Source organism: Sminthopsis crassicaudata, chromosome 1, assembly GCF_048593235.1.
Source record: "Sminthopsis crassicaudata isolate SCR6 chromosome 1, ASM4859323v1, whole genome shotgun sequence".
NCBI lineage: Eukaryota > Metazoa > Chordata > Mammalia > Dasyuromorphia > Dasyuridae > Sminthopsis > Sminthopsis crassicaudata.
The window spans coordinates 32920983-32934853 of NC_133617.1; the positions used below are offsets into that span (position 1 = coordinate 32920983).

At 48.5% G+C, this 13871-nt stretch overlaps 3 protein-coding genes across 3 annotated transcripts in view; 1 reads left to right on the top strand and 2 right to left on the bottom strand.

Moving 5' to 3' along the window:
• The window catches only part of B3GNT4 (UDP-GlcNAc:betaGal beta-1,3-N-acetylglucosaminyltransferase 4), a 5291-nt gene extending 1357 nt beyond the window's left edge, over positions 1–3934 (top strand). Inside the window, 2 exon segments of the mRNA XM_074298236.1 lie at positions 1684–1825; positions 1827–3934. Of these exon segments, the coding sequence (XP_074154337.1) occupies positions 1709–1825; positions 1827–2801 (1092 nt within the window). The 5' untranslated portion in view covers positions 1684–1708 and the 3' untranslated portion in view covers positions 2802–3934.
• DIABLO (diablo IAP-binding mitochondrial protein) lies at positions 3147–9980 on the bottom strand. The gene is made up of 6 exons (XM_074298251.1): positions 9845–9980; positions 8405–8525; positions 6161–6292; positions 5379–5489; positions 5107–5203; positions 3147–3929 (listed from the first exon to the last, which is right to left on the bottom strand). The coding sequence occupies exons 1-6, from the start codon at positions 9892–9894 to the stop codon at positions 3694–3696; spliced, it is 747 nt and encodes a 248-aa protein (XP_074154352.1). The 5' UTR covers positions 9895–9980; the 3' UTR covers positions 3147–3693.
• Positions 9981–10955: 975 nt separating this feature from the next.
• Positions 10956–11090, bottom strand: LOC141560316 (uncharacterized). The gene has a single exon (XM_074298264.1). It carries the CDS (start codon positions 11088–11090, stop codon positions 10956–10958), a length of 135 nt encoding a protein of 44 aa, XP_074154365.1.
• Positions 11091–13871: the final 2781 nt, after the last annotated feature.

The window sequence follows — 13871 nt, forward strand, 5'->3', positions numbered from 1 at the left end:
TAATACACGGACTTCCTCCCTCGGCCCCCGGGAATCTCGGCCCCCTTCCTGTGGGCTTTAAACAGAATTCTCGGCTTTCGCTTTGATCTAGATCAGATCAGCCACTAAAGCTGTAGCCCGCAGGGACTCGCTCATTTTTCCTCTCAGAAGCCCCACGCCCTGGCAGAGAAAGTATTTGATAAATGTTAAACTGAACTCGAGCATCCTCCTCTCCGGCTTTTGCTATTCCCCCTACTGGAACTGCTCCCCTCTTCCCCCTTCCCTTCCCCCAGTCTCTGCCCATCAAAAAGCCCACTGTCTTTCAAGGGTCAGTAAGAAGGGCGCCTTTGTGAAGGCTTTCCCAGCCTGGATCTCTTTCTCCTCTTCCTCCCGCCCCTCCCTCCCCCCTCTTCTGTGACTTGTTCCTGTCACTTGGGTATGGGGGCCTGAGACCGAATTCATTTCCTTGTCTGCACCTTGCATAGGACCCTCGTTTTTCCAGCGTTAGTGGAAGTAATCGACTTGATGGCTTTTGTCTTTTCTGAGTCTGAAAAGTTGAGAAGTTGAGTTAACCGGAAGAATCGTCAGTAAACATTCATTAAGTAACTTACAGCCGGGCACAGCCCTTAGGCTGGGGATACAAAGGCAGAAAAAGGACTTTCCCTTTTGTACAGGAGCTCATGGTCTAAATGGACAAACACACAAACCACCACATACCCACGAGATGCGGGATAAAATGGAGCTACCCAACAGATGGCCCTACGCATTAAGATGGATCAGGAAAATGTTTCTTGGGAAGGAAGTGAGAGGCCCAGATGAGAAGGGAGAGAATTCTAGGTTTGGGGGACAGCCAGTGAAAGTACTTGGAGTCAGAAGATGGAGTGTTAATGGGGGGAATTGCATTCCAATTAAGATCGGGCCCAATATAATCTTTCTTCTCTAGAAGCTCTCTAGCTAGTGCCCCTAAGTGCCCAGCTGTGCTTGGACTTCTTGGTCTTGCATGTAGAGCAGCTACATGTAACAGAAGGGAATTGTGATTTGGACTTGAGCCAAGCCCAAGTGAAGAATAGAACTGGGGTGTTTTGTCTGTCCATCCATCTGCTGCCATCACCCCTCAGCTCTAACCCGGCCTGCAGCAGGGGTTAGGTCAGGAAAATGCCTTCCCTTAAATACAGCAGGGCTCAGTACTGGTAAAAGCCCGAGGCTGAGAGCATACTGTAATCCAAGTCTCCCAAACCACAAAGGGCGGGTTAAACATGAATTCATATACCAAAAGCAAGATCTCAAAGATTTCTTTTTAGGTCTAAAAAGGAACAAGTTTTAAGTTAGGAAATGAAACACTTCCTTAAAGTCTCAGTGGGGAATAAGCTTTAAAGAATTTCATTATCCACCAGAGACTGTAAGCAGATCCACAAGGGGTTATTAAAGGAAGTTAATTCAATAAACATTTCTTGAATGCCTTCTTTTGCCAGAGATATCTCTTGGTTACAGTTGGAACCTGTAAAATCTGCCCCATAGTTTTCAGAGCTTGTAGCTCCGGGCTAGGCTCTCAGTGCAGAGAATTGTCTCCCAAGACCCAAAAGGGAATTTCATTTTTTTCCCTGCATGTTCTTAATCCTTCATGGCACTGAGTGATTTTTGGGGTGTATAAGCCAGTGAGTTGCCCAGTTGCCACCTTTTCTCATAACACTTTTTTCTCTGCAGGATTGAGGGCCATCTGGGCCTCGAGATGTCCCGTAGATTTGGTTGGCTTGCTCTGTACTGTCTGTCAGTGACACTCTTCACATGTCTCCTCTTTTTGAAGAGGGAGAAGAAACCAGCTCTCCCCGAGAGCCCACGGCAGGTGGGGGGGACCTGTGGCCAGGCATCCTTTCTGGGCATCCCCAGAGCCCCACTGGAGCCCATGTCTGCCCAATTCGGTGGCCAATACATCCACAGTCCTGCCTGTCCGTCACCGCCTCTTCCTGACCTATAAGCACTGCCGGAACTTCTCAATCTTACTACAGCCCACAGGCTGCCCTGCCGACACCTTCCTCCTGCTGGCAATTAAATCCTTGCCTGCTCACGTGGACCGCCGTGCAGCCATCCGCAGCACCTGGGGCCGGGTCAAAGCCCAGGGTGGACGGCAGCAGCTCAAACTGGTCTTTCTCCTGGGAGTAGAGGGAACTTCCCCACCCCCCCAGTTGTTGCTTTATGAGAGCCAGGAATTTGATGACATTTTACAATGGAACTTTACTGAGGACTTTTTCAACTTGACTCTGAAGGAGCTTCATCTCCAAAGGTGGCTGGCTACCAGTTGTCCCCAGGCTCGGTTTGTCCTCAAGGGGGATGACGATGTCTTTGTCCACGTGCCCAACGTCTTGGAGTTCCTGGAAGGGCAAGACCCCAACAGGGATCTCTTTGTGGGGGATGTGATCAGTGAAGCCCTGCCTAATAGAAACACTAGGGTCAAGTACTTCATCCCCACCTCCATGTACCGTGCTCGCCACTACCCACCCTATGCTGGAGGTGGGGGATACGTGATGTCCCAGGCAACAATTCGAGGGCTGCAGGCTGTGGTGGAGGAGGTAGACTTATTTCCCATTGATGATGTTTTCGTGGGGATGTGCTTGAAGAAACTGGGAGTGAAGCCAACCCACCATGCAGGATTCAAGACCTTTGGGATTCGGCGACCCCTGGACCCCCTGGACCCATGTCTGTACAAGGGGCTGCTACTGGTACACCGTCTCAGCCCCCTAGAGATGTGGACTACATGGGCTTTGGTGAAGGATGAGGGCCTGAGGTGCGCTGCCCTTCCTGCTCTGGCCCATCAGACTGGCTAAGGGATTGGCTGGGAGGTCGACTGGTAGCGTTCAAAAGCTAGTAGAGGACTTTGCTATTGGTTACTTTATAAAGGCTAAAATAATGGAAAGCTTTTAAACTAATGTAGATTGATGAGAATTTATATCCTAAAGTGTAATCCCACAGATTCCCTTTAACTTTGAACACACACACACACAGAGCGTCTCTACCAAAGCAAATGTTTTTAAAGAAATAAGTGGATTCCAAGTGATGAATAGCTATTCTATGACCCTAAAACACCCTTTTTTGAGGAGAAAGGGTATGCGTGTAAGACAAAGAAAAAGAGAACTAGTAAAAGGTAACAAAGCAACACAAGGCAAGGAGAGTTTCATTTAAGGGACTCCTGTTTCATAACAAGTACAAACACATTTCACCAACTGTGCAGCCAGGCCTTCTGCCAGGGCCAGGCCAGGCATTTTTATCTTAGCCACATTTAGGTCAAAGAGGGCATGAACTTTTAAAAAACAAATGCTATAAACACGACCACACCCTCCAAAACTTCACATCCCACAAGAGAGAACCAAAGCTTAAATAACTTACTTTTGAAAATCTGACTATGGTTGAAAATGGAGGCTAACTTACTACTTACTTAACTACTGGTAAGAGGGTGGGTCCCCTGTTCCCAGAGGGATGTTGAAGACCGCTTTCATAACTGAGTGGAGCTACATGGCCTTGAACACGACTCATTTCACCCCCCAAGAAGGGGTGAGGTATATGGGATCTTTGGCTCTCACAGAACTGCCTAACTCAGGAAAGATGTTACAACTCTGAGCTAGCCCCACCCCAGCTTCCATTCCTCTCTAACTGTGTTTTCAAAGGCAATCAAGGCAACCATATTCACAGTGTTAGTGCCTCTGGGGAGAAGAAGCCTCCTCAGTCCTCCCGCAAGTAGGCCTCCTCCTCATGGTCTGTCAGCAGAGATCCCCCAGTGCTGGGGCGCTGGGGCATGGTCCCTTTTTCCAGCTCTTCGGGGCGCCTGAGGCGTAGCTCCTCGGTCTGGGCCTCAGCCAACTTGGTCTCGGCCGTCTGAGAGAGCTGACGCACTTCCTGAACTTGAGTCTTCACCAGCTGAACATGATTTCGAGCCATGATTGAGGCTTGATCGGCACCTGGAAACCAAAGAGGAACTTAAATCGGTAGCACAGCAGTAGAGATGGAAATACCAGGTCAGCCTAGGGGTAGTGAGACTTCCAGCTGAAAACGGAACATCAAACCCTGGGAACCCAAACAGGGCCAAAGAGTTCTGTTTAGGAACCGGAACCACATTCCGTGCATTCAGGTTCAGCTCCCTTCTTTGTCTGCTTGCAGGCCATATCCAGCCCCTCCCAGCCAAGTGTCTAGGAGCTCGAGTGCCACCTTAACAGGGGCTGTGGTTACACACAGCAGCACAGCAAAATGGCCTCCTCTTTCTATAGTTATTCTACATTTCACAATCAAGGCATTTCCCTGTAAAAGAAAACATCAGCATCTTCCTCCAGCCCCTCTGTAAGCACAGGAAAAAAACCCTCTTCCACATGAGCTTCTGCCACTTGTTAATGTTGCCTTTGGGCTCTCTCAGACATCAGTCTGCAGACTAAGGGTTCAGACTCAATTCTTTGCATCCTTAAAACTATCTTCAACCTGAACCTAGTCATTCCCACAGAAGAGTATATAACCTAGAGCGAGCCATTACTAGATCATGTGACTCAAGATAAACCCCTTCCCTCTCTAAGCCTCCATTTCCTATTCCATAAGAGGAAAAAGGCCAGTGTTCTTGGTCATCCAAGAATCTATCAAGGTTTAAAATGTTATGTGTGACTGCTCATGTCTGCTCACCTGGGTAGCAGCCCACCTCTAACTGGAGCTCCTCCCCAACTCATCCACAGAAGATTCATTAGAACTAAACTCCTAGCTCCTCCATCTCATCCTGCCCCAAACCAGGGATCACAGCACACAAAAAGCTTCAAGAGCTCCAAGCATCCACCTAGGATGGCACTCAGGGCCTTGTACCTCAGTTCTGCTGCTAATTTACTATGTGACCCTCTTTCCTTTTCCTTCTTGGGGTTTCCATGAATCTGACATTCTACGAATGGTCTCAGGTGATGCTCTCTCCCTGACAGTGTTGGAAAGGCCCTGGGCCAGAGAGGAGGCAGCAGCCAGGCTCTCCGTTACACCGGCAGCTCCATGTTAAGCGGGGAGAATTCCCATACTCCAAGCCTCACTAACAACCTGCCTGTCCTTGGTTGAGGAGGGATGGGGCATCTCAGCTTATGTGAGTAAGCGGCCTTTGCCTGCCACTAGGCATACCTGACTGGTAGGCTGCTTCTGCTGCCATCTCAGATAGACTCAAGGCAGTCATCCAAGTCGTCTCTAGCTTTAAATACTCTTCTTGTTTTGAAGACATCTGTATATTAGAGAAAGCATTTTATCAGGAAGAGCAGAAAAATCAAAGCCACTAGAAGTGACTTCTTCACAATGGCACTGTTTTAGTAGAAAGACAGTCATGAGGTAACTTAATTTCAGTGTTTCCTGGATAAAATGGAAATGGTAATAACTACAAATGAATTTTTGTTTTTTACCTCAACCCTGGCTCCTATGATCACCTGCCACACTGCATCTTCCTCTTGAGAATTCATTTTCCCAAGTAAACTTGAATATTTCCGGTACAGAGACACTAATGTGTAAACCGCCTGCAAGGAAGGAGATGAGCTGGTTGAAAAGGAAGGCTCTCAGCAGGATGGCCAAACCAGAACCAGACAAATTTCTGAAGAATTCACTAAGTGGCTAATGGGGGGAAAGCTCTGCATGAGTTACCTGGGACACAAAGACAAAAACAAAAGCTGCCCTTGAACTGAGGGTCAAGTACTGGGAAGTTTTCTTTAAAAACAAAGAAACAAGCCACCAATGGACAGTTTAAATGCCACTGCATCAAGGCCTAAGGCAGCATCTACAGAGTTTTCCTGGGTTTAATGCTGAGCAACCAGATTCCATCTTTCTCTATAGAGTTTCATCCCCTTGGTATGTGCAAGAATTAGCTTTTGACTGATACCAGGTCTTCTGGAGTCAATTTTAGAGTTTTCCAAGAGCCAGTTAATGGCTAATCTAGGCCTTGAGCTTTTCTTCCTGGTCCTCATCCTACTTCCAATCTCTAGACTCCATCAAGATGCTGTTTCACTAAGGGAGGGAAAATGCAGAACTGTCAACATTAATCTTTGTTTGCTAGAAATTTAGGACAATAAAATCGAAATTGATGGCCAAAATAAGCAATCTTTTCATTTTGCTAATCCATGCTAAATCTTTACCTCACAGATTTAAATAATCCACAGCTGGTTGTAAATAGCCCTGCTGAGAATGAACTTACCCTAGTATACTCTGTGATGGCTTCAATCAATGCATACGTGGTTTGTGAGAGGAAGGTGGAGGTGCTGTCAGTTACCATGGAAACTGCTCTTCTCATCAGTGCTTCATTACTAAGAGAGTGTGTCTCTGTCTTCTGAAAAACAAGATGTCTGCATTTAAGGGAAGGTTCAACTCTTGCTCATAAGAGAATAAAGACAGTAGAGACCAAGACCATTTAAAGACTAGCGCTCAAAGCTACTAGTGGCAGTCTTCCACACAAAAATATACGAGAAACAAATTTTTCCTTCCCTTCCCTTGGGAAGAATCCTACTGAATCAGAAATTTTTTTTGATAAATAAAAGGCAAATAGTTACAAATGATAATAACATTCAAAGTTTATCTGTGTGTGTTATGTGTATATATATACTTCATGCATAACAATACTAAGTTTTGAAGATCTCACAGAAGCTTCAAACTAAATTGAGAGGCAACATTCATTTTGACCTTGATCTATCACATTAAAAAAAAAAAAAAATCCTCTCTACTAGCTATCTGTGATGATTTCTTGAGGCCAAGAGTTTGAGTTTCAGTGGATTAAGCCAGCCTGGTGTTCATACTAGGTATAGAACCAATATGGTGAGTCCCTGAGATCCTGTGGGGTGGAGGGGCAAATGAGCCCAGGCTGGAAACAAGAGCCTTGCCAGCAGCTTTAGTTAACACACAGACAACAACTGAACCAGGCCATAGCTAATTGGCTCTGCCTTCTTCTAGGCTGAAGAGTTGCTGTTCTGTACCTGTTTTGTGTTTCACTTGGCTTTGCCTCAATATGTTTTCCCTTTGCTATTTTTAGTGTAACTATTTGGGCTGAGGAAAGTGGCTGTAATATGTATCTTGGCTTTTTGGAGGTCAAGTTTCTTGGATAGCCCTCGATTTCTCAGTAATTTCACAAACTGAGAAATAAAAGTTCAGTAAACTATGGGACAAGAGTACCATTCTACTGAGCAAGAATTGATGGTACTTCCAACATCTGTACTTTGGGAAAGGTGGATAAAAGACATCAAAATATGTTTGTTAAATTCTGATTTCATGAGATATTGAAGCCATGGGTATTGTGATCATGTGTCTGGAGAAGAAAAGCTGTCTTTGCAATAAGTTTTGACTAAAACATTTTGGGATCCCTGAACTTTTTTTTTTTTTTTTTTTTTTAAACAAGATAAATTATTCATAATTTCATCAATCTAATGGCTTCAACTATAATCTTTAAGCTAATTTCTGATATCTCAGGTAGTAATCCATTATCTTATAGTTACATTGTTAAGTAGTTATAAGTGGAGATATATACATATATATAAATAGTTATAGCAATAAAACGTGGATAAAAAGGTCCTATCAGCTTTCAATTTTGTTGGGGAAATATGACATACACACAAAATATCACGAACTGATAAAATATCTTGCCAGTGTAAACAAAGGCCCAAATAGATAAGCAGTCAAGAAAGGTAAATCAATATTGATTATAGTTACTGGGGGAAGGTATTACAGAGGGCCTGCGCACCAGCTGGGCCTGGAATGATCAGTGGAGATCTGGAGTAGGCAGAAAGGAGAGCCAGAACCAACTTGGTGCGTTCAGCATCAGGAGACAAGCTAAGCTAGAACATAGGGTTCATGTTGGAAAGTACTGAGAGGTATGGTACTAAGCTAGAATAAAATTTCAGTAAGAATTTGGACTAAACTACACAGGCAAGAAGACACCATTAAGGTTCTCAAGTAGACCAACCGGTCAGTCCACAAGCATTTATGAAAGGCCTGTGTACCAAGCACCGTGCTACTAGGACTCAAGAGCTAAAATGAAAGAATCCTTGTCTTTAGAGAGCTTACTTTCCATCAGCACGATGTGAGTAGGGTTAGGAATGGGAAGAAAGAAGGGGAGTTTGGCAAGGAGACTAGTCAGGAAATAATAGCAGGACATCTAAAAGACTGTTTGGCAACTAAAGGTAACTATTATTAGAGACCTAATAATAATATTATTAGCTATTAGAGATTATAACAAAAATGTGAATTGTTTTACTATTAAAAGAAAAAAAAAGGTTCAGGGATCCCAAAATGTTTCAGTTAAAACTTATTGCAAAGATTGCCCTTCTTCTCTAGACACATGGCCACAACACCCATGGCTTCAATATCTCATGAAAGCAGAATTTAGCAAACAATTTTGAGCATCTTTGTTCAAGGACCCAAAGCCAGCACGAATGAGGTCACTATACTTTACCTGGGCTATAGGCACTGCACACAGAGACACTCCAAAACCCACTGCCACTGTTTTGTGCCAGGGTCCTACCAAATCTGTGAACCGGCATCTTCTCAACCTTGTTACAACTGGAACACTCTGCCTGTATGAAATGTTAAACAGTGAAAGAGAAGCCAAATTTGAAGAAAACTTCAAATCTCAATCCTCAAAGGAGTTCTTCTAATTTTTCTTTTTTTTTTGGGGGGGGGGGGAGACAGGGAATGCTAGACATTCTTCTGTGCTACTAGGCCTAAAGAACACTAGCCAGTCCAATACCTTGGCAGCCACTCAAAAAAGCAGCCAACCTGACATTTTACCAAAATAGCATCACAGGTATTGTAAGCCAGCAATCCCTTGGGGGGGCAATTAGCCGTAAGCAACCTCACCAAGAACAGAGGCACCCCAGGAGGCTTCAGGTTAGGAAAACATCAGCAAGTTTTCCTCTCTGGGAAAAAAAAAAAAACAACGCAGCCCGCCTGCAGGGACTGAGGGCAGGTGCCAAAGCAAGATCTACAGGGGTTTCCGAGGCCGCTGTGCCACCTGACAAGTCCTCTGAACCCTTTCAGTCCTCAGTCAATCTCTTGGGCCCGGATCTGAGAATGGCCTTTTGAGAACTTTGTGTTCTCCCGCAACCTCTAAGCCTTGGCTTCTTCGTCATGAAAACGAACGGAACAAAACTTGCACTTCCAACAATACAGGGTTGTGGGAGGGCTTTGTAAACCCCGGGGAATGAAAGACATTTTGAGTTACGGAAAGTGTCCCGGGCCAGCGACGCTTTACTGGGGCAGGATCTCCCGAAAACTCCCGCTCGGACGGAGGGTCCCGTTGTGGGCCTGGGAGTTTGCTAAGAGGAATCGGTAAAACCCAGCGTGACTCAGTAACTGTAACGGTGCGGTGGAATGCTCGCCCACGGTTCGGGCACGAGGCGCTTTCCCCGCAGCGGAGGAAGATGGGGACGCTACTCTCACTCCGTTTTCCAGACCCAGGAACGGGCGGGGGCGGATGAGGACCTCGGCCTTGCTGGTTCCGCCCCAAGGCCGTTCCCCAGACCCCGCCAGACCCATTTCGGTAAGCAGAGGCTGCCCCCGAGGGCCCAGGCGCCGGGCAGTCTGAGCCCGACAGGCACCTTCCTTCCCCCTGCCTGCATTTATTAAGCTCCTGCTGGGTGGCCGGGCATTGGGCTCAGGGACGTCCCTGCTCTCGAGGAGCGTAAGGAGAAAACGGGCCACACAGGGTCAGGTAGGAGATCAAAGATCTGCGCGTCGGCCCTCGGGAACTCCCAGACGCGGTGGCTGTGCGGACTGCAAGGCCCAGGGCAGAAAGGGGATGAGGAAGGAGCCGGACCTCGCTTCGTCGGGCTCAGGGGGCCGGTGACGGTTTGTCCCCGCCCTCTCGCGCTCACCGCGCGGCTTCAGTAAGTACCTGAAGAAGGAGCCGACGCTGCGGAGAACCCAGCTCCTCAGAGCCGCCATTCCACAGCGGACGCTGGGAAACGGAGGTCGGAAGTGACGCGACGCCAGGTCCCAGCACCTGATAGGACAAGATCACTCGGCTCCGCCTTTAAGGTGACGCAAAGGGGCGTGGAGCCGAGGAAGGATCCCTACGCACCGCTGCAACTGTCCCGTCCTCCCAGGAGGGGGCGGAGGAGCGCGAGCGACCGTGGTCCCTCCCCGATGGGAAGTGTGTAAGGAAGAAGCACACTTAGTTATTATGGGACCCACTTCTACTGAAGGTGGGACGGGGAAGAGGCACTTTCTCCATTGCGAGCCTTGTCCCAAGAGATGGGGGGAGGGGGGGAGTGTTCTCGCTGCCGGAGCTGCCCAATCTGCAGAGGAGAAAAGCACGCGCGGCTACGGCCCCGCCCCTAGGAGCGGGCAGAGGGGGAGGAGGAGCTCTGGCGGTTTCGGGTCTCGCCTCCAGTAGAGGGGAAGTCCTAGAGACCTGGACCTGCCTCTAGGAGCGGAGAGAGGGGAGAAGGAGCTCTGGAGGTTTCGGAATTTACCTCCAGGAGAGGGAGAGAAGCCCAGGAAATCTAGACCCGCCTCTAGGAGCCGCCGGGAGAGGGGGAGGAGGAGCTCTGGCAGCTGGGGGCCCCGCCTCCAAGAGAGGGGAAAGAAAATGCTGGATTTAGGTCTGCCCAGGGGGCGTGGAAGGGGAGGAGCTATGATGGCTGCGGCCTCCGCCCCCTCCTCCCCTTCCCCCCCCCCCCTCGCGCTTTGGAGCGCTCAGTCCTGGGTAGGAAAAAGGAAGGAAAGGAGGGGAGGAAAGGGGAGGAAAGCTAGGCGCAGGGAGAAGACCCAGGAGGAGGACCAGAGCCGGGAGGAGGATGACCGCTTAGAGGCTGAAGGAGGCCTGGAGCGCGGCGAGTCGAAGCTGTTAACCTCTCACGTGGCTCTCCCGGCCCGCTGCCGCTGCGAAGTCGGAAAGTTTGGGCCAGACAGGCGCGCGGGCTTCGGGGCGGAGGAACGAGTAGGCGCGGCCCGCCGGCCTCCCCCGGGCCGCGGTCCGGCCCGGGCCATGGCGCCCGGAGCTGTCACTTCAGCACCAGGAAGTAAGTGGTCCAGCCGGCCAGCAGCAGCGCCCCAATGAGCACCGTGTAACTGAGCAGCACGAAGGCGAGCAGTTCCCGCAGCGTCCGCAGCACGTGCACTGCCCACGAGGTGCGCATCGCGGCCCCACTCTGTTGGCGCCCGTCCGGCCGGACCGTCCTGCCCTACTGGGAGGGGAAAGAAATAGAGCCGACCGAGCTGGAGCTTCTCCGGCCGCGGGTCCCCGGGGCCCGCCGTCGGCTATTTCCAGCCCCAACTCCAGGAGCTTTAGCTCCTGATTCTGCATATTTAATGCGGTAATGGACGTTAATGGACTGACCCGTCAGCCCGGCCCAGAAGGGGCCCGCGGGGAAGGGGCTGCGGCTGTGGCTGCTCGATTTACCCTGGCCCGCCGCCCGCCGGGGAACAGCGGCCCCCTGCCCAGCTCGGCCCGGGGGGTTTGGCTCGTTCGCTCAGCTGCCCGGACTCTCGCCTCCCTAGCCCTCACCCACCTGCTCGTCGGAGCCCGGAGGCCGTGGCCGGCCTTTAGGGGCCGGAACTTAACTTCGCAAGACTTTTCTCTTCGGACTTTCCAGGCGGAGTTGCAGCCAAGGGCTAGCTCGGGTGCGGAGCGGAGCCCAGCCCGAGGGTGAGTGAGTGCGCACTCAGCCCGGGGAGCTCCAGGATGAGCGAGCTAGGAGGGGCCAAGGGCCGGAGGGTCCGCCCCCAGTTCCTCCGCCTGCCAGTGTCCGGGCCGCGTCTGACTGCGTGGGTGAGTCCAGCGGGACGCCCCGAGGCGCGTCCCGCCCTTTCTGGCCTCGGTCTAATCAAACTCAAACTCAAACCCAACCGGGTGTGGTCCAGGCAGCTCCTTCTATAAATAACGGGCGACTATGAGCTGGGGAGGGCTCACCACCGCTGGCCAAGGTCAGATTGCAGAGGCTGCTGGGTCCCCGGACCAAGGCTGGTGGTGTCCCAGTGAAAAGGGTCTGGCTTTTGTTTGAGAAGCGGGGAGACTTGAGAGGGACACAGGAGGCTGGCAAAGAGGGGCGATCCACAGTTACAGGTGGAGGAACTTTTGTGGGAACTGAGGCCCACAGGTCAGAGCTAGTAAACGGCAGGGCGAGACTCCAAATTCTGGGCTCTTTTAGAGCCGGCCTGAGTTTCCGAGATTGGGAAGAGAGTGAAGTTGTGCATCGGTCACACAAACCAGACATCTCCATTTCTACCTGTTCCATCTCCACCCCAAGCCGGGAGAGGGACAAGTGGAGGACCTAAGCCATCCCCTCAGCATGAGAAAAGCAAAGATTTCAAGAGCGTGCACACTTAGGAATGATTTTGTTTGGAATGAGCATATTTTACAAGAGGAGAAGCAAATAAGCTGGATGGAGAAGCATTGTCTATCAATCCTTTTCTCAACATCATCATCCAGGCATAAATGGTTCCTTAATTTAATCAGGATCTCTTATTATCAAATTATTGCCTCAGCAGCAGCCAGGCCAAAAACAGGAGCAAAGCATTATCAAGCTTTTCAGGAAGTCTGTTAGCAGTAATTGCTCCTCTAGAGAGTTGGTCATCCAAAAAGGGTTTCTCTGTCTGTCCTATCGAGGGGGGGAAAAAAAAAAAAAGCCTGTCTAAGCTTCTAGTAAAGGCATTGACTTCTCACACAGCAAAGTTCATGCATGAAAGGATGTTATTAAAACAGCTCTTGAATCTATTTTAATGCATTTCTTGATGAATCTTTCATCTTCTTCCAAGTTCCCTCCCAAAGTCTTCCTCCTCCTCTGTTCTGTTTCATATAAATGGAGTAGCTCAAGTATAAGAACATTCAGTGACCGAAAGTTCACATGAAATTGTGCTGGAAATACTTAATTCCAAATTGCCTTTTCATGCTACTAGATACTTCGGGTTTCTCTTTTTCTCTCTGAATCTGCAGGATACTCTAGCCAATAACGTGCAAATTGGCAATGAAGTTGTCATTTATCATCTTCCAGTGGCTAGGATCACTGATTGTAGGTAGTTTATTCAGGACCAGATAGCAAGAGTGTGTCAGAAGGACTTAAACCCAACCAGATCTCCCTAAGCTGCCAGCTAAAAAAACAACTGTTCTTCACTTGCACTATTTCCAGTAACCTCTCATCATGCTCAAATTACATTTATTGAGCGTAGCTGTCAGATACTGTGCATAAGAAATACACTCTAGAAGGTAAAGGAAAACAGCCAGGATAGGGGTCTGCACTGTAGACACTCTTTTATGATCACTGTTCTTGTCTGATGCACACTGACAAGATTAGAAAGATGAAAGAAAAGAAATTTGTTCCCTAAGTGCAACTGTTTGGAATATACAGAGTGTGTATTTCCTTCAGGTGAAAGGTTAGGCTCTGGTGTCCAGAGTGGGACCAACAGGAGCACAGATGTTTTAAACAAGCTTTTTCTGCTTCAATTCAAACAGGGCTGTGATGAGATCTAACTAGAAGACCTGGAGCCTCAAGTCTCCAGAGCCTTACTAGGAAGGTTTTCCCAAAGGAACTAAACATACTGCTTTTTTGGTTCCATTGTCAGTATAAAAACAAATATTATTCTCTTGTTCCCATTAAAACTACAATTCATACTTGAATGGGATTCTCTGATTTCACTTAAAGTTGTACACAAAAATAAAACTTTGCCTATGAAGCCATCTTCTTTAAAGAACAATCAATTTAATACACGTCTCCCCAGCTACACAGAAGTCCAGACATGATGTAAATAATATATCCTTTCCAAGTATAAATGTACTCTCTATTCACCCCCTAGAGACAAAAGCTGCCCACGTATTGAATATACTTACACAAATGAGCTTTATATGGAATTATCAGTTGCCTTTTATTTATACACAAATGAAGCAGTTAATGTTTCTGAGTCTTTCACTGAATAACTTCTCA